General features: G+C 44.7%; 2 protein-coding genes across 9 annotated transcripts; one reads left to right on the top strand and one right to left on the bottom strand.

Moving 5' to 3' along the window:
* Positions 1 to 914: 914 nt before the first annotated feature.
* On the bottom strand, positions 915 to 14,195 carry nhsl1a (NHS-like 1a). 7 transcript variants are annotated; one of them, XM_077543274.1, is made up of 11 exons: positions 13,390 to 14,195; positions 9,804 to 9,911; positions 9,289 to 9,434; positions 8,712 to 8,786; positions 7,418 to 7,646; positions 7,123 to 7,248; positions 6,519 to 6,805; positions 3,412 to 6,358; positions 3,271 to 3,322; positions 3,157 to 3,187; positions 2,260 to 2,409 (listed from the first exon to the last, which is right to left on the bottom strand). In XM_077543274.1, exons 1-10 carry the CDS (start codon positions 14,015 to 14,017, stop codon positions 3,163 to 3,165), a joined length of 4,623 nt encoding a protein of 1,540 aa, XP_077399400.1. In that variant the 5' UTR covers positions 14,018 to 14,195; the 3' UTR covers positions 2,260 to 2,409; positions 3,157 to 3,162. The 7 variants fall into 7 exon arrangements, with proteins under 7 accessions (XP_077399365.1, XP_077399419.1, XP_077399373.1 ...); XM_077543257.1 differs by having other exon boundaries at positions 3,157 to 3,190; XM_077543283.1 differs by having other exon boundaries at positions 2,263 to 2,409; positions 3,147 to 3,187.
* Positions 14,196 to 15,176: 981 nt separating this feature from the next.
* Positions 15,177 to 18,100, top strand: LOC144062828 (uncharacterized). Of its 2 annotated transcripts, none has more exons than XM_077584566.1 (3): positions 15,177 to 15,286; positions 15,976 to 17,034; positions 17,158 to 18,100. In XM_077584566.1, the coding sequence occupies exons 2-3, from the start codon at positions 15,978 to 15,980 to the stop codon at positions 17,520 to 17,522; spliced, it is 1,422 nt and encodes a 473-aa protein (XP_077440692.1). In that variant the 5' UTR covers positions 15,177 to 15,286; positions 15,976 to 15,977; the 3' UTR covers positions 17,523 to 18,100. The 2 variants fall into 2 exon arrangements, with proteins under 2 accessions (XP_077440692.1, XP_077440702.1); XM_077584576.1 differs by lacking the exon at positions 15,177 to 15,286 and adding an exon at positions 15,317 to 15,498.
* Positions 18,101 to 18,523: the final 423 nt, after the last annotated feature.

The raw sequence follows: 18,523 nt of genomic DNA on the forward strand, positions 1-18,523 counted from the left end.
TTTGTGAACCTCTTGAACAATTTGGATTTTCCAATTGTTTCAACCTGATTTTGTTCAATCTGAACCATTACATTTTATATGAAATAACAGATGTAGGTTTAGCAACTCAATGCATTGTTCTTTTTTTAATCAATTGTGTAGTCAAAACTTAATTAAGAAGAGTTTTTGGTCAATTCATGTAGGTGCAAAAGTAAGTGAACCCTGAGCTGCATTGCTTAAAACAAGCAGTCAAGTAGGATCAGGTGGAACAAATTGGTAGCTAAACTAACCACTGAAATGGACCAATAAAATGAGAGATGTTTAGCGGAGAAATTGTGCATCACTGACTGAAACAGAGACAAAACCCCGTCACTTAAGTCTTACCCAGGTGAACCCATACAGGTCAGTCATGCTGAGAGGAAGAGAAATCTCAGCGGACATCAGCAAGTGGGTAGTGACAGCACATCTGTCTGGGGAAAGCTATAAAGTCATCTAAAAAAAAAATCGCTTTATCATTCCACTGTGAAGCAGATCATCTGCAACTAGAGAACACCGAAAATTACTACAATCCAGCCTAGAAGTGGATGAGCTTCTAAAATATCAGCGAGACCCACAAGAAAAATGATAATTCAGGGATTTGCAGACCTATTTTGCTGCATCTGGGACACATGTGCATTCTTCAACAATCAGAAGAAATGTACGCAACAGTAAAAATACTACTCACTGCAAGACTGACTCCGGATCATCGCCACACGTTTATATTCTTAAGAGCTCAAATTTGAAATACAAGCCCTGCATGGGGGCAGCAGACTCAAATCACTTCATAATAAGTTGCCGTTTGGCTTATAGTGAAAGATCCTTCAAAAAAGAGGCTTCAATCTGTTTAGTTAATGGATGTGGTTGTCATTCAATTTGTGAAAAAAAAAAAGAAATCGTATGAGTGGAAAATCTTTTATTTAGCACTTTTCAAAATTATTTTATACATACCTCCTTCACTTTTCATCACTTTGCATGATTTCTTACACCATATTCATCTCATATATTGCTTTTTGATACAAAACCCAGATTTATTGCTACTAAAATGATCACAGGTTCCACCCTTGTTCAGTTTGTGCAACGGGACTACAGTACAGCAGATGATAAAACCAGGAGACAATGAACCTAAAATAGTATGATACAGTATATGACATGACATTACATTACAGTAGAGACTAATTTATTCATTTAACCTTGTTTGAGAAAATAATGACAATGTTCAAAAACTGATCTCATGTCCATGTGCATGCAACAATGAGAACAAAACATGACAGAACATGATTTTACGAGTCTTTTGTTCTGAGACTTTAAGGATTGTAATAGCCATTTCTGTTACGCGTTTATTTGTTAATCCTCCCACCACTTGGGGGAGCAGTGGTGCCAATTTGCCCTGGCCCCGAGACTACTTAATCAATGGGATGATGAGGTGTAACCAGTGGGGGGAAGCAAACAGTGACCGTGGTGTCGTGGTCATTATGGAATCATGTTTTCTGTCCAAATGGAACAATTTTGAAATGAACCGTAAGTAAATAAATGATCATTGTAAAGTCGAAACTGGAGTGAATCTTCGTCATCGAACCACGCGTCAAAACAACAACCCACAGGTAACCATGGTGACCTGTTTTGATTGTCAAGAGGGTCACTACAGAGATACATAAAGAATTTTTGGTTTTGGGGTGAATTTCAGGATGAACATAAAATGCACTACAAACTTTATGGGTTCATTTAATTGTACCTTTTTAAACCAACTCTTTGTTTCAATACTTTTTTTCACAGCTTTCTCTTCTTTAACATGGAGCTGAATGGCAAAATTCACAACAGTTGTTTCCTCCCCGAGTACCAGTGCTAGATGATAAATGCCCATCCCAAAATGTCATTCAAAAACCAAATGTCGCAAACTTCTTGTGAGTAGTCAAGTGTACATCTTACTCCTCTTCTCCTTCCTTCTCATAGATTGCAGTCATGGGGCCAGCAAAGTGACGATGGCGAGCAGTCAACCGCCGACTTGCCGAACAGGGAGCGGTGTGAAGGCAACGTCGCGTGGCAAGGGAGGAACGAACCAAGAAGTGTGGCGAGTATAACCTTGTTTGCCTCATCGCCAAGGGCGTGCTCATGTTTGGGCATGTTTGTGCCACATTGAGAGTCAGTTGAGTGTTTACCGTACACAAGACGCGGGCAGCAGGAGCAGCAGCTATGCGAAGACGCTCAACAGCCGATATACGACAGGACGACTGCAAGCGACTCCCCTTTCTCAACAGTAGTGTCTTGAAGCGCTCACTTTTCGCCGATCTTTTACCTTTGAGGGTTACAAAAGATTGTGGTGTTGGTCGAGGTCGTGGGTCGGATGAGGTCAGACTGGAAGAATCTCTTCGTCCAAACATTTTCCGCTTTGACCTGAGACAGACGGACGGATAAGACATTTTCACTTCTTTTGGATGGCGAGCTTGTATTTTCTTGTCACAATGACGACAGAGGAGGGAAGGAAGCTGACTAGAAGAATGTTGGCAAAAATGTTGACAGCAGAGGGTGCGTCTAAGTCAGTGGTTCTCAAACTGGGGTCCGGGGATCTTCATAAGCCATAAATTGGTTGCAACAAATTATGTCATATCATTTTTAAAGGGGACGTCAACCCCCCCAACATTTCTTGACAATAATGTGTTCTATTCAGCCCCACTAGTCTAAAAACGGTATTCTGGTTAATATTGCGTTAGTGGAATATGAGTTAAGCAGCAAAACCCAGCAGTTTTTATCAATATCAGAAGGTGGCCATTTTGCCGCTTACTGTCGACTGAAGATGACATAACGGTTGCTCAGGTCTCAAGTAACAACCAATCACAGCTTAGCTTCATAAAACAAGTGAGCTATGATTGGTTGTTGCCCTTGCCCTAAACTACTGTGATGTCATCTTCAGTCGACAGCAAGTGGCAAGTAGCCACCTTCTGATATTGATAAAAATGGTTGGCTTTAGCTTCATAGCTCATAACACATTGTCAAGAAATGTCTAATATTGACTTCCCCTTTAAAAGCGCATACTTACATATGGGGAGCGACGAACCAATAAAACAAATATACTAAGGTCCCTGGACCAAAAAAGTTTGAGAACCCCTGTTCTAAGGCTATCACCTGCTTGCCTTCACTTACTGCCCATCAAGCCGTTCCTTCCCATAATGCACTGCTTCATGTGGGAGGAAACAAGCACGTGAGTCAACCTGATGGACATGTTGTGTGTTTCTTATACACGTGTGTGGCGTGTACCTGTGAATGACAGTGAAAAGGTCCTCAGTTGTTCGTGGTCCCGGCGATCCACCTGTAAAGAAACCAGCTGCACATTCACAAGAGAAGCTGCCTAATGACATCAGAGTTTGCGTGAAACAATGACAGCGGGAACCGGCGTACCATCACAACGCCGGCCGGCATCCGTCGTCTTCCTGGCCTCAAACACCTCCTCTTCATCCTGTGGCTCTTCTATGAGGAGGTCACTCAGTGAAACTGCTCCTTGCAAGTTGTCACTGGACAACACGCTGCTCAGGGAGCAGCTTCTCGGACCAATCAGAGCACGCAAACTACTCTCCCTTGTCTGTGACTCAGCCTCTTCGTCTGAGGATGAAGATGACGATGATGAAGAGGATGACAATACCCTACCCGATGACATCATAAGCAGCTGTCTTCCTACTGCTCTTCTCTTCTTCCTTGATTTGCTATTTTTGGTGTTGGCAAACATCATCGTTGTCTTTCTCTGCTCCTCGTCTTCTTCCTCATCCTCACCCAGTGACCTCATCATCCTTCTGTGACATTGTTTGTCCACCTCTTGTTGGAGTGATGTTCCAGCACCAATTTGGGCTGCTAAAGTGCTACGTGTTAAAGTCTCTAAAGTGCACCATGGTCCAGGAATGGTGCCGTCGAAGGACGACAAAACATCCACCATGCTCGATGAATGGCAGCCCTTATTGCTTGATGAGCTGTCACTGTGCAACATGTTACCTGTGGGTCCAACTACACATTTTGTGTTATTGGTGGTCTCAGGAACGGACTGTGGATTTACACGGTCAGATGCACTGCCGCCCTTCCCTTTTAGCTTTTCTCTGGCCTCTGGAGATGCTATCACCCCCAGAATACCAAGACTGGGTTTCTGTGGAAGGATGGGCTTCTTCCTCAAGCTTCCAACCTCACGTGGATCTCTATGAGAATCCCCCAGATGTATTTGGCCATTTATAAGTTGATCATCTTGGGTCACAGTCTGGATATGAGACTCATCCTTGGACACCACCATACAGCTAGACAATATTTCAGGTTGCTGTTGTTCTGAATTATCATGGGCAGGGGTATGAAGGCTCAGAGCATCGTCTAGCCGAGGCGTGTCAGAAAACTTGGTACCGGCCATCCTGCTCTTTGGGTGTTGGACTTCCTGGTTTGCGATGGAGCGAAGCTTGACGCTCCGCAAAGCCTGTGCAGTGACAAGGGGGCAGGAGACTACGTTTGAACCTTTCACACTGCAATTTGGGGATGTGCCAAGGCCTGGTGGCAGGTGTAATCTGGCGAGTTGGTGGGTGACAGCGGGAGATGTCGAAAACAGTACAGCATGATGGGAAGACTGCTTGATTGCATGGGAGTACGGAGGCGGAGGGGGTCGAGAGGCCAATGGAGGTGGGAGGGATGTTGGGATTGATGATGGCGGTAGGGAAGGAGGAAGGGATGAAGGTAGGAGAGTAAGGGGAGGAGGTGGAGGAGGAAGATATGAAGGTGGCAGAGGACTGAGATGAAGAGGTGGGGGTTGAAGAGGAATGGAAGGAGGAAGAGAAGATGGCGGTAGATGAGTGGTCTCAAGATGAACAGATGATGGGAGAGAGGATGGGAAATGAGAGGGGTGAGGAGAAAGAGAGGAGGATAGCAGAGGAGTGGGAGGTAGAGATAATGGTTTGGTAGGAGTGGGGTGAAGAGAAAGATTTGATGGTGGGAGGGGAGGAGGAAGAGGAAGAGTAGAAGGTGGAAGAGGACTGGGATGAAGTGATGGCCGTGGAAGAGGAGAGGAAGGAGCAAGAGAAGACGTTTGGAGATGAGCCGGCGGAAGAGGAAGAGAGGACGGTGGGAGAGGAGGTGGAGGGGTAAGAGATGAAGGCGTGAAAGGAGAAAGGTGAGGAGGAAGAGTAGAAGGTGGCAGTGGAGTAGGATGAAGAGAAAGTGGCAGGGGTGGGGGAGGAGGAAGAGAAGAAGGTGACCTAGGTGTGGGATGAAGGGATAACAGTTGGAGAGGAGGTGGGTGGTGAGTAGAAGTTGGGAGAGGAGGTGGAGGAGGGGGAGTTGGAAGCAAGTGGGCAGGGGGATAAGTACGCTGGGTAGAGGAGTTGGAGGAGGAGCAGGATGACAAGGAAGAGGTGGAGGAAAAGGAGGAAGAGATTGAGGAGAGGAGAGAGGACCTCCTCTCTGGAGGGTGGGGTTTTGACTTCTTGGGAGAAAGGGGGAGGGAGGTTGCATAAGGGTAGAAGAAAGGATAGTTTTGAGAAACAGAGAAGGCGCCTGGGGGAGTTCCTGTTGGCGAGGGATTGAACTGGCTGGAGTAACCACTAGAGGGGGGAGCGAGACACTGAAGTCGTCCCTCCTCTTTTGAGATGGGAGAATCATGGGGGAGGTGAGGATTGTAGCCATTAGTTGAAGGGAGTTTGTCGTATGAATCTGCCTGTTCAAAAGGTTCAAAAGTCGTGACTGTGCCACAGTCAATCCCACTCTGGCGTCGTTTGCTATGGTTCCGAGGTACCCAGGGATCGTGCAAGGTCTGGGTTGATGACCGAGGACTGCGCTCCACACCGAGGCTGGATGGCGTACGACATGACTTACTGCGGCTTATTCGGCGCCGAAGGGAGTCGGACCGTAAAGGTGGCAGAGGCGGACGCTTGGACTTCCGGAGAGAGATGCTGCGGCAGGAGGAGGAGGAAGTGCTGGATGATCTACTTCGACTCTGCGCGGAAGACAGGGTCACATCCTCCGAGTACACCGACTCAAAGTTGCAAGGGGAGGAGCAAGCAGAAGAAACCACGGAAACAGGAATTGAATCCAGGTTGATGGGAGTCCAACCACCACCAGTGGGACACAGAGACTGGAGGGAAAAATGGCTTCCGCAGCGTGACAGGGTTGACGCCGCATCAAGAGACTCTGCATCTGCTATTGAAGTGGAAGGGGAGCGGCAGTGGGTGCAATTTTGAGACTGGCCAACATGATCACAAGAGCAAGTCGGCCAACATTCCCGGGGAGAGGCAGGCTTGCTGAGATGAGAGGGGGAAGGACACTGAGGAGTAACCCTTGCGCTTAGGTCACAGGGCAGCAGCGGCTGGAGCTCACTGGGAAAATCCTATAGATGGGACAAAGTCTTAGTTCAGTTCAGAAAACGTCTTTGTCCTAAAGGGAAACTTGTCTCCTAACTTGTTTATTTTCTATCCAATGTAAAACAGTCAAAGAAAAGGTACACGATAAAGCATAGACGGTTGACAGAATGTCTCGTTGAAACAGACCTGCGAACAGGATGAGGAGGCGCTTAGTGTCCTGTAGGAGACACTGTTACAGCTGGCATCTGAATCCAGAGAGGAGCTGGTGGCCATGCGGGGCAGGCTGCGGACGTCAGAGGAGCGGGAGAGGCTGTCGACACGTGGTGAGGTGAGGGACATCATAAGGCTGGCTAGCCCCTGTCCTGTCGGGGCTCGGATCTTCCTCGCCAGTGATTCTCGCTTCTTGATGACCATCTCCTCCTCTTCCTGTTGGGCAAGTGGAGAGGCCCGGGAGCATTGATCTGTAGGTGAATCTGAAGTGGAACACAGGAGGAGATGTTATGGAATACAGTGAAATGACTGATTTTGATTGGTGGAGGAACTAGAGCCGTATTTCCCAACTTCATTGCCTCTTATGTATTTGCTGAACACACTTGCATTATTTTCATCTAATGGAAGAGGATTTCCTTGTTCTGTCTATCACTATAGGTCACTGGGAAAGATAGAACAAAGACACAGTATTATTTGTTGTAATGAAATAATAATTTTCAGACCAGTTAAGTGAAATGTTTCCTGTGTGACACCTGATGTTTGCACAGTGGGTGTGAATCATTCAACCAAAGAGTGTTACCTTGTTTATTGATGACATCGACAGGATTCCCAGTGACATGTGTCATGTGGCGATTTAGATTCTGATGGCGGCGGGATGAGGAGTCTGCCACTTTGCGGAAGCTGGCCTGGCGATCAAAGCTCTGACCTGTCACCAATTTTGAAGATACAACTTGTTGGATTAAGCCTCATCTGGGCCCGAACACAAGTGGAAGCTCAAGTCGTTTTTTCAACATTTTGACTTGAGTTGAGCTTCACTTTCCATTTCAACTAAGGCCCAAATCGCATTCTAACCTGAGACCAGGCCCGGTGCCCACCTGTTATGTTGATCGGAACTATTTCAGCTGTCACAGCATCTGCCTGTTGCCTCATCCTCTCCTCTGGGGTCGGGAGTCGGGGGATGGCTTCTGCCTTCGCGCCAAGATCCGTCTCGCAAGCAAAGACGTCCCAACAGGTGGTGAGATCCATCGGGTTGAGGACAAGTGGGGTCAGAGGGCGTGTGTCGTTGAGGATGACTGTTTCCTCTCCATCCGAAGAGGCTGAGGACTGGGACAACATCTTGGTTTATTCACATGGGTAAATCTACTTTAAATTTAGTCTAATCTACCCGGGATGGGTTGAATTGAACCACTGGAACAGTCACTCAGATAGTTGAAACTAACTTAAAGGGGAAGTCAACTAAAACTAAAAATAAAAATCTTGACAATAATATATTCTATGCAGCCCCACTAGTCAAAACATGGTATTCTGATTAATATTGAGTTTGTGGATTTTGAGTGAAGCAGCAAAATCCTAACCTGGCAACAGCCAGATTGATATTGTGATTCACTCAAGGGACATTCTGGACAATACTTGGAGCTTGGGGTGGGGGGAGGAGGAGGGGGAGGCACACCAACATCTTTACCAGCTGAAAATGCACGATGCGGCTCTCGCTGTTCAACATTCAACAAGGAAACGGTGGGTAAATAATTATGCAAGAACAGAATTAATTGCAGCGTCCATTGATCCATGTTCGTTTTTTTTGTCTGCCCCCGGGTCGGCGCTGGCTTCATGGTTTCGTAACAGCTGCATATCATACCCCAAACACAATGTCGCTCTGTGATTGGTCCGAACCACCAGTGGTACGGATCGGTGGAAATCAACGGGCTCGGTACAAGATGTGTTCTCGGGAGTTTGTGAACTCACAAATACCGCGAGAATTCAGTTTGCAGAGCAAGGTTAACAAAATCCAGCCGTTTTTATCCATTTCATGGCCATTTTGCCACTTGCTGTCGACGGGTGACATCACAGTTGCTCAGGCAACGACCAATCACAGCACACCTGTTTTCTGAAGCTGAGCTGTGATTGGTAGTTACCTGAGACCCGAGCAACTGTGATGTCATTTTCACTTGACAGCAAGTGGCAAAATGGCCGCCTTCTGATATTGATAAGAACTGCTGGATTTCGCTGCTTAACTCATATTCCACTAACGCAATATTAACCAGAATGCCGTATTTAGACTAGTAGAGCTGCATATAACATGTTATTGTAAAGAAATTTTGGGGGGTTTGACTGGAGGAACAATTCTGGGTCAAAGTACTGTTCTAATCAATTCTAGTGGTCCATGTTTACCTTTCTTCTCCAAACTGACCACTCGAGACAAACAGAAAAGCACGACTGAGAGAGAAAGTCCCAAAATGTGGACCTCTGAGGCAACAGAAAGTCGAACAAAAGAAGAGACAGTAAGACGACTACAGGAAATCAGACATTTATCTACAGACCTTCAAATGGAGCTTGTACACAGTTTTGTACAATTTTATAGTATAGACCTCCATTTTAAATGTGATGCAGTAAAGTTAAAAGTCTCGTGCTCATGATGTTCAATGCACAACATAAATAAGTGCCGTCCCTTTAAAAGTAGGCTTTGTATCCAATTCTCAATTAACACAAAAATAACTCTTGTCCTCCTTAGGGTCAGGGGTCAGCTGGGGCCTATCCCTGCACTGGTCACCAATCAATCACAACGAAAGGTCAAATGAGGACAAGTGCTGCATAAAATACACAGATGCACATTCATAGGAGCATTTTGTAGCATACGACGCCATAGAAGATGTTAATCTATAAATCGATATATATCTTTTCACAAATCGTATTGGGTTGGACTCATTTATGTTGTGTTTCAATTTGCAGCCTGTGGAAATGCTCTCACCATCTTCCTGCTTTTGTCTCTCCATCGCCTGTGCACCCTGCCCTCTGATTGGCAGAGTCCTGGGGATGTGAAGGAGGTGGGGCTCGGGGTGCAGAGCAGAGAGGTGGTAGGTTTGCTGTCTCCATGCTGAGTCACTCTGCTAAATGCTGCAAGAGGAAACAAAACACATTTTGTTGTCCAAAGCCTTCCCGCTGGGACACAATGTCACTATGTTTCAGGCCGTTTGAAGATTTGTTTTTGAATTCATTTATTGTATAAAGTTTTTAACCAACAACAGTTAATATCCATTCAGTTTTATTTATTTATTTATTTATTTATTTTTTATTAATGTGGTTGTAGTTTGCTAACTTGAGATACTAACAATGTTTATGGTCATGGTCAATTTTGCTCATATCTCAAAGCAGTAGTGTCATTGAAATAAGATCATGTTAAATGACAGTGCCCCTGTCCCCGATGATCTTGTCCACATAGCTTTTGCAACCCATTGATGTATTCAATCTCGAATCAACTCTGACCTTGCAAATCCTCGGCGCTCGCGTGTTGCTTTTTCGCAGGGATGAAGAAGAGACCCTGCTGGGGCTTTTGGGTCGTGTAGTGGATGGACCAGCGGTCGCCGTCCTTTGCTGCAGACAGGAGGAAGAAATCAGGACACGGGTCTGCGGTGGACCTTGACACAGGCGCGGAGGTGGTTTCTATGGTAACCAATGTTTCATCCACCTGAAGTTGTCCTTTACAAAAATGGTCACGCTACTGTACGAGTACTCACACTCACACACATTACCAAGCGTACACAAGAACAAACTCACCTGTGTTCTTTTTTAGATACTTGAAGATGCCTTTGATGGCTGCGCCGATCAGAACCATCACGCCAACACTCACACACTAAATGAATGCAGCTGAACACTGCAGCGCAACGCGGTGATCCTCACACTCCTTTTCATCTCTCTCTCTCTCTCTCTCTGATCTCTCTCACTATCCTCTCTCTAAACTCTGCACTAGATCTACATCAAGGGCGTCCAGAGGGGGGGGACTAATGGGGCAGCGGCCCCCGGGAAAGTGACAGTAGACTAGAATTTAGACCAGTGGTGCCCAAGTCCGGTCCTCGAGAGCCCCTATCCAGCCTGTTTTCCATGTTTCCCTCCTGCAGTGCAGCTGAATCTAAAGATCAGCTCATCAGCAAGCTTTGCAGAAGCCGGATAACGATCCTGATCATAAATCAGGTGTGTTAGTGGAGAGAAACATGGAAAACAGGCTGGATAGGGGCTCTCGAGGACCGGACTTGGTCACCCCTGATTTAGACCAGTGGTTCTCAACCGCGGTCCTCAAGTACCCCCATCCAACCTGTTTTTCATGTCCCCCCACAAGCAACACAGGTGTTTCAAAAAATCAACTAATCAGCAAGCTCTGCATGAAGCCTGATAACGATCCTCAGCTGTGTTGAATGAAGGAGACATGTAAAACAGGCTGCATAGTGGTACTTGAGGACCGGGGCTGAGAACCAGTGATTTAGACCAGCTAAAAGCATATCTATCTATCTATCTATCCATCTGTCTATCTGTCCACCCCCCCCCCCCCCCCCACACACACACACACACTCACAAGCGCAAACATACTGGCCATCAGCCAGAATAGATGTGCCCTTCAAGTGTGTCACCAAGTGATAAAGGTTACTTGCACTACCGCAGATGAGCTATTTAAACACACACGCACACACAGTGATCTTTGAAGATAAAAGTGCAGCTTCACAGCAAGCGTTTTTTTTTTTTTTTTTTTTAAATCTCTACGCTGCAGTGTGTGTGTATTTATGAGGACATTATAGATGAGTTTTAAATCGAACACACAATTGAACGGCCCTAATGGGCTTAGGTTCACTCATTTATAACATTTTGGTCCACAGCACAAAGTAAGAAAAGCAACCAAGCCAACCAACAGCTTGTGACTCAAAAAAAAAACTTGTAAGTTGGAGCACTCAAGATACCACTCGTATGCAAAATCGCCCCTGCATTTGATCGTTGTTATATAATATATTTTAAAATGGTGACAAAATATTTAATTTGATATCAGAACTCATGGAAAAATATTGGGAAACAGTACACTGTACTACTATTGTCCAACTTAGTTCAAGAAGGGATTAGGTGAAACCAATTGGTTAAAATGAAGGAAAAATTGCAATTTGGGGAATGAAAACAACATATTCAGCAAGATACATGAAGTAGACACATTTATTAGTGGGCCACATAAAATGATTTGATGGGCTCGATCTTGCCCCAAGCCTTGAGTTTGACACTCCTGGTGTGAATGATGATACCACCTTCAACTTGAGTCCCAAACTCAGATGGTTCCGGTCGGGAAGTGTGCCAACTATTGAGGCCAGTGGAGCAACTAATTACTTCTCGCTTTATGCCTGACAGCTTGTCTTTCTTCTATGCGGGTTTAATGAGTTTTAATAATTGGACAGTAAGTAGGTCGCATTATTACAGCAGGAAAGGGTTACACAGTCACTCATATTCGTTATTCAGAGCTCTGGGGTGTCCAAAGTCTGGCCCAGGGGACCATTTGCACAGTTTGGATTGGCCCGCCCCATGTTGTCATGATAAAAGGAAACCAGGCCTGAATCAAAACGTGAGGAAAATTTTTTTAAAATGTTTTTTGTAAATTAAATTAATGTATGCAAATATAAAATACACATTAAATGAAATTTTGTCATTAGATCATTTTTTGTCTTGTTAAAATATTTGAATGTTACAAGATATCGCAAAATGATTGAACTAAAATATATTAGGTGTGTCAGGCAATTAAATTAAATTATTAATTCAATTAATCGCATGACCTCAATAGTTAAATCACAATTAATCGAACATTTTATATCTGTTCTAAATGTACAATAAAATGTTCAACAAAATATATATATATATAACTTTTCATACTCTTGTTAACATAAAAGTGGGAAATAAATGTTAAACTAATACAAACATGGCTCCATCTTTTAGTCATTAATACAGTAATATAATGATTCATAAAATTGCGTTTAAATTAAAAAGATGTACTGTACCATACTGTAAAAAATGAGTGTGATATTGATTTGTGTTGAGATCGTTTTTCTGCCACCAGATAGCATAATTGCATTTGTAAGACGTTGGTGACAGCTCAGTGCATTTTTCTTTTCATATTAAGAGCTATCTAATCTTTAACATGAAGTAACTTGTCAAATTCTGCACATTTTTAAAATTGTAAAACGCAACTTGACCTCAATCTCCACAAATATATGCATTATTATGAAAATGTTGTCGTGGGCGTTGCTGCTGCGTTGCGACTGGAATTCCCTCAGTTCATGCTTTCCAAGTAAGGGGTGGTCATTAACATTTGGACATAAAAACAGGAGTTTTGTATTTGAGTGTGGTTTTGCTGAGGCCGAAAGCATGTGAGGCTCACAGGTGAATCTGCCAAGTAGCAGCTGTTGAACGGTAAAGCCATCTGTCTTCAAAATCAACTGCTAGCCCGGCGTATGGAGCTGCAGCTAATCCGTAGCAAACACACCTTAGCTCACAGAAAGCAGGGTTAATTAAAAGAGAACTGTGTTGTACAGGTCAGTTGTATTTAACTTTTAAGTTCAATAGATTTGCATTTAATCCTTGTTTGTTTTCAAACATTTCCATAAGTCATGTTCCACCATTCATGAATGAATGTCATTTGGTACATGAGTGGGAAGTTGACATTGACCATCACTAATGAGGAGTCAGAAAACTAATTGCCCAAAAATTAAGCGGGAGCCAATCTCCAAAGTCAATTTGGAGCCAAATCTGTGAGGGGGGAAAACAAAACAATGAGTTTTAAAGGATATTGCTAAAGCTTATAAAGCTTATTGCAATAGTTAGCATTAGTTAGCTTTTCTGTCTCCAAAACGTCAACACATTTTTTTTAAGACCATTTACACTGCAAGTACCCAATTCAGATTTCATTTCTAACAAATAATACAGCAGTTCGTGATGGGCATGACAGTTCTTTAAAGTGAACTAAATCTTTAGAATCAGTTCATTAAAAAGAACCATTCAAAAGATTCGCTCATGAAATCGTTTGTCTACACACATTTTCTGTATATACCGTTGTGCAAAAGGGGCGTGGCCTCCTTCTGTTGCTGCTTCTTAAAGCTGAAGAATTTCCTCTTACGCCTCTTGCTGGCCCGATGGCTGTACTGCGGTGCTACCTCGAGTTCCTTGAAAGGAGACGGGACTTTCAGAGGTGATGGATCCGGAGGGGTGTAGCCGGGGCGAGGCTCCGGCGTGGGCGGGTACGAACTAGTCCGTCGCCACTGGGTAAGGGCAGGGCGAGGAACCTGATAGGACTGCACAGTTTGCTTTCCATGAATATCAGTCAACAACGGTTTGCCGTGAACCTCTGAGGGGACGCTCGTGTAGATCCGGCCTTGTGGCGAGCAGTTCTGGCCGTACCAGGGGTTGGGATATTGCAGGTGAGGTGGGAGATGCTTTTTGTCACCAGAGGGTGGCCAGCCAGCCATGCCTGCATTCCGTCCCCAAATGGCTTCATGGTGCTGGTGGATTTTAGCCGTCAGCAGACGTCGCCGAAGGCTGCCCTCCGTCTTGGGCTGAAGTGGGGTGATCCTGCGAGGAAGAAGCTGGTCTTGCTCCTCATCAGGTCCCGAATTCCAGCACTGGGACGCCACACTGTTCCCCGCCCCATCTCTACCCAAACAATCCACGTAGGAAATCATCCTATGGCCCAATGTCCAATACTACTTTCTTCAAAATAAAAATCTAGCTCCTGACATTTGAAAGTCTGCTGCAAACTAAAACCTACAGTTGAAAACAATCCTCCCACATTGAAAGCGACTTGTCCGACCTTGCCGCAGCACCCGAAGCATCAGAACACAAATGGGATCTTCCTCCGGGTGACGCCTGTGTGTTGCTAATCTGCTAATGAGGATTATCCACGTCTGCAGATGGTCGCTGACCTTAACACATGTTGCTCCATTTTCGGTCCTTCTTTGGATCTCGGACCCTGATGTGACCGCTCGCCTTGGCACAGAGCATCACATCAGATTGAGGAGTTTGGAATGAGCTGCTGTCACCCAAATCCATTACTGCTTATCGTGCGTCAAGTCAAAAGCGGCCAACAGAGGTGGCTAAAGTACTCAAAGCTGACTACATACATAGCCAATGTTTCAGCTTTTCCCTTCTCTAAATTCATATTGGTCTGGCATTTTTACGGTGTTATCTAAGGTCACTGAGGAAGACATTGCTCCAAATGCTTTGATGGCTATGTTTAATGTTCTTCCTTCTCCTCTCCATCGTCCTTCAAATAAGGACATGATAGCATTTTCAACGTTGCTGGCCAGGAGCCTGAATCTGCACCTGCACAATGACTTAAGAAGGTTCTCCATTTTCTCAAACTTCAGAAAGTCAGGTTAACTCTCGGATCTGAGTGCTCATTTGAACTTGAAGAGACCTAGAACCCATTTTTGTTGTACAATATGTCAAAAGTGCAAGTACAGTAGTTCTAATTGGACTGAAATAATGATCGGTTTGTCCTGCATCTGCTCGCTTGATTTAGGTTTAGTTTTTCTTTGCCATGACAAATGTGGCATATGTTTTCTTATTGTTATTAAGATGTGCCAGGGGCGAGGATAGAATAGGATTTGACCTCTTTTTTTTAATGATTGTTTTTTGACTGTTGACACTAAAAGACAAATAAAGAAAGTTGAATCCCCCAAAAAGTAAGTTGAATACGATTTATTTCTAAGTACAGTCTGTATTCCTTTTTCACTAAGTAGGAAAAGAAGACAGGAGTTGAACAAGTCGATCTATTCTGTACCATAGTGCCACTTTGTGACTTCTCACAATAAGTAAGGAGAGCGGAATGGACTTGTTTGGCCAGAGCCAAACCAAAGAGACGCTGCGATTGGTGAGTGCACAAGAAGCGCAGGCTCTGATTGGTCATTCAGAGACGAGTAGTGACGTCACTGCAACGCGTCGCTAAAGCGGTGAGTATGCACCATGTTTTGTGGGGAAATTATTATTATTTTTTCATTCTTTTTGCGCGGAGATTCTGCAATATGTGCCGCACAACAGATTTGCCACCGTGACGGCATCCGTCAGGGGCAGGCCGGTTGAAGTGAAGCCGAAAAACGTAGACGTGAAAGAACAAGCAAGACAATTAGCCTGCTTGCTGTTAGCCGCATCGTTGTTTTGGAAGGTAACTGCTGTAACCAAGCAAATAACTGGCTTGCATCATTCATCTAGTTTTTACAGTGTGCTTAATAAAACATTAAACGTGTTCTGCTTGAGCCAACAAAGCGAGATTAGACATTCATTGTATTAATAATACAATCAGTAATTCTGCAAATGTTGTTAATATACAGTATGAGGGTCTTCTTTTTTTCCTCTTTCCAAATCCCACCTTTTTGGTGAGATACTGTTGAAAGAATGAAACAAATAAGATTAAGCCTCTAACAACTTTTTCCACTAGTAATTTCACCCTGTACAGCTCAATAGATTTTTTTTTAAAAGGAAAGTAAATGCAAACAATTAGGTAATGTTGTTGCATAAGTGCGCACACCCTTTTATTACTGTGAATGGGGCTTTGTTGAGAATCAACCGACCACATTCAAACTTGTGTGTTGTGTAATAAATGCTCAAACACCTTTCTGTGTCTTGGTGTGCCGCCACGCAGTCATGTCAGTCGTCAAACAGAATCGAGGGGACCCGTGCAGCGGCGTGGCCTCCCACCTCCAGTGCCCCCTCTGCGGAAATTTCGCCAAAAGTCACGCCTTTCAGCTGTCCCACATCGCCTCGGCCCATCCCACCTACTTGGACAGCGTGGCCATGGGCCGCCTCGGCAACATCGTGATGTACCAGAGTGGCGCCCGGTTGTTCCACTGCGCCGAGTGCTTCTTCACCAGCCGCGACTTCAACAAACTGTACCAGCACATCATCGCCAAACACTGCTTGGATGAGGCGGCGGCGGCGGAAGGAGCCGGCTTGGAGGACAACGGGAGCGGAAAGGGGGAGAAGGAAGCAGACGAGAAAGTAAAGGAAATAGATGCGGATGTGAAGAAAGTGGATGAGGAAATAAAAGAAGCAGATGAGGAAGTGATGGAAGTAGGCGAGGAAGCAAAGGAAGTAGACGAGGGATTAAAGGAACTGGACGAGGAATTAAAGGAACTGGACGAGGAATTAAAGGAACTAGACGAGGAAGTAAAGGAAGTAGGCGAGGAATTAAAGGAAGTAGGCGAGGAATTAAAGGAACTAGACATTGAAGTAGACAAAGAAGTAGATGGGGAAGTAAAGGAAATAGACACGGATATGAAGGACGCCAATGAGGATGATGCAATTCCGCAGAGCCCGGAGGAGGTGAAGGATGAAGACGCCACCTCCGAGATGATGATCAGCGATGTGGACAATAGCGTGATAGTCTTCGACGGCGACATGTACCACTGCCTTATCTGCGGCTGGTGGAAAAACAAGCTGAAAGGTTCTGCCATTACCCACGTGGTGCGAAAACACAACATCCCCAGAGAGTTCGTCTCTCAGAGGATCAGGCAAGGCGACCCCGCTTCAACTTCCACCTTTATGCCCAAACGCCATCCGAGCAGCGGTGCCGACGAAGAGGAGGAGGACCCCCTCAGCGGCGACCTTCTTAAAGAGGAAATGGAGGCGACGGCTAAAGTGGTCCGCTTTTGCTCCAATCGCTACGTATGCGTCATATGCGGCTGGAAAAACAAAATGAAAGGTGAGGGCTCTGCGCGTGTACGTCATTTGTTGTTTTGATTTTCAAATGCAAATGAAAAGACTTTTTTATGATTTGATTAAAAAAAACAAAATAACAAAAGACTCCAATTCGACTCAAACTCAGGTTTTGCCATCAGTCACGTGGTGCGTAGCCACGACGTGCCGCGTCCGTACAGCTGCAAAGACTGCAAGTGCACGTTCTTCCTGCCCAGCCGGCTCAGGCAGCACATCCGGAGGACCCACCGGCCGGGGCGCTACGCCTGCCCCTTCTGCTGTTTCAGGTCGCAATTCCTGGCCGGCTTCCGGAGGCACTGCAGCCGATGCACCGCCCGCGAGGAAGGAGAAGGCGGACTGGGCTTGGTGTTGGATGAGGAGGGGAGAGGGCCGGTGGTGATCAAGGAGGAGACCAAGGAGACCAGAGCGGGGAGGAAAAGAGCGCGGAGGCTGATTGAAGAGGCCGAGGATGAAGACGAACTCATATATTTCTAACAGGGCAGCGGCCCATGCTGTTCTTCCATCAAGCCCACCCAGTGGCAAAATTGCTTTATATTTAGTCCCCCCCCTTCTTAAATTTTTTTTTTAGGAATGTATTTTATATTTTAGGAAAAAAAAGGTTAAAAACAAACTTTTTTATTTATTTACATTTTTTTCCACTTTTGTATTAGTTTAGTGTATATTTTTATACAAATATCTGTGTGATTAATTAGAATTGATCTTAAAAATGTGCTTTAATCGTTCAAATTAACTACATAATTTTTCAACTTGATTTGTAAATTAAAGGTGCATTGTGCAGTTTTAAAACTAATATTACAGCTTTTTCTACATCATGCATGCTTCACCAATACCTAGTTGAGTACGAAGAGCCCTGACTGTTTTACTGACTGCACTTATCAGCTTTTATTTTCCCTTTATAGTGGAGTGCGCGGACCCCACAAATCAACTCTTTGATTAAACCTTTGGTTAATTGCAGTAATCAGAGCACAGTTTCAAAAAATATTGACATTATTTTAAATGTTTATTTCCAAGTAAATTATTGAATTTTGTAAATAAAACAGCAGTTTATTGTGTGTTTTTGTACTAATTTATCTAATTACCAAATACTTGGTTATTGATTCCATATTACAATTTATTTATTTTTTATGACAACCAATCTGTCCATCCATCCACTTTCACACAAATCTTCATTACGGTCACAAATGAGCTGGTCAGACTCTAGCTGGAATTAGGGTGAGTGGTGTGATAAGCCCTGGACTGGTCGCCACCCAGTCACTGGGCACATATACTTTAGATGACCATTCAGACCTATGTCCAACTTTGAGAGACTATGACTGTTTTTGCATTCCCGTGGGAGGATTCCATTCGTATCCATGCACTTGTAAGCAAGAAAGTCTGGAGTCAAACGCAAACGTGCCACCCTGGCCCATCCATTTTTTTGAAACCTCAAACGCGACCCTTAAGCACTCACTAGTTCGAACCTGTTTGTACTTTAA

Source organism: Vanacampus margaritifer, chromosome 1 (genome assembly GCF_051991255.1).
Source record: "Vanacampus margaritifer isolate UIUO_Vmar chromosome 1, RoL_Vmar_1.0, whole genome shotgun sequence".
NCBI classification, from domain to species: domain Eukaryota; kingdom Metazoa; phylum Chordata; class Actinopteri; order Syngnathiformes; family Syngnathidae; genus Vanacampus; species Vanacampus margaritifer.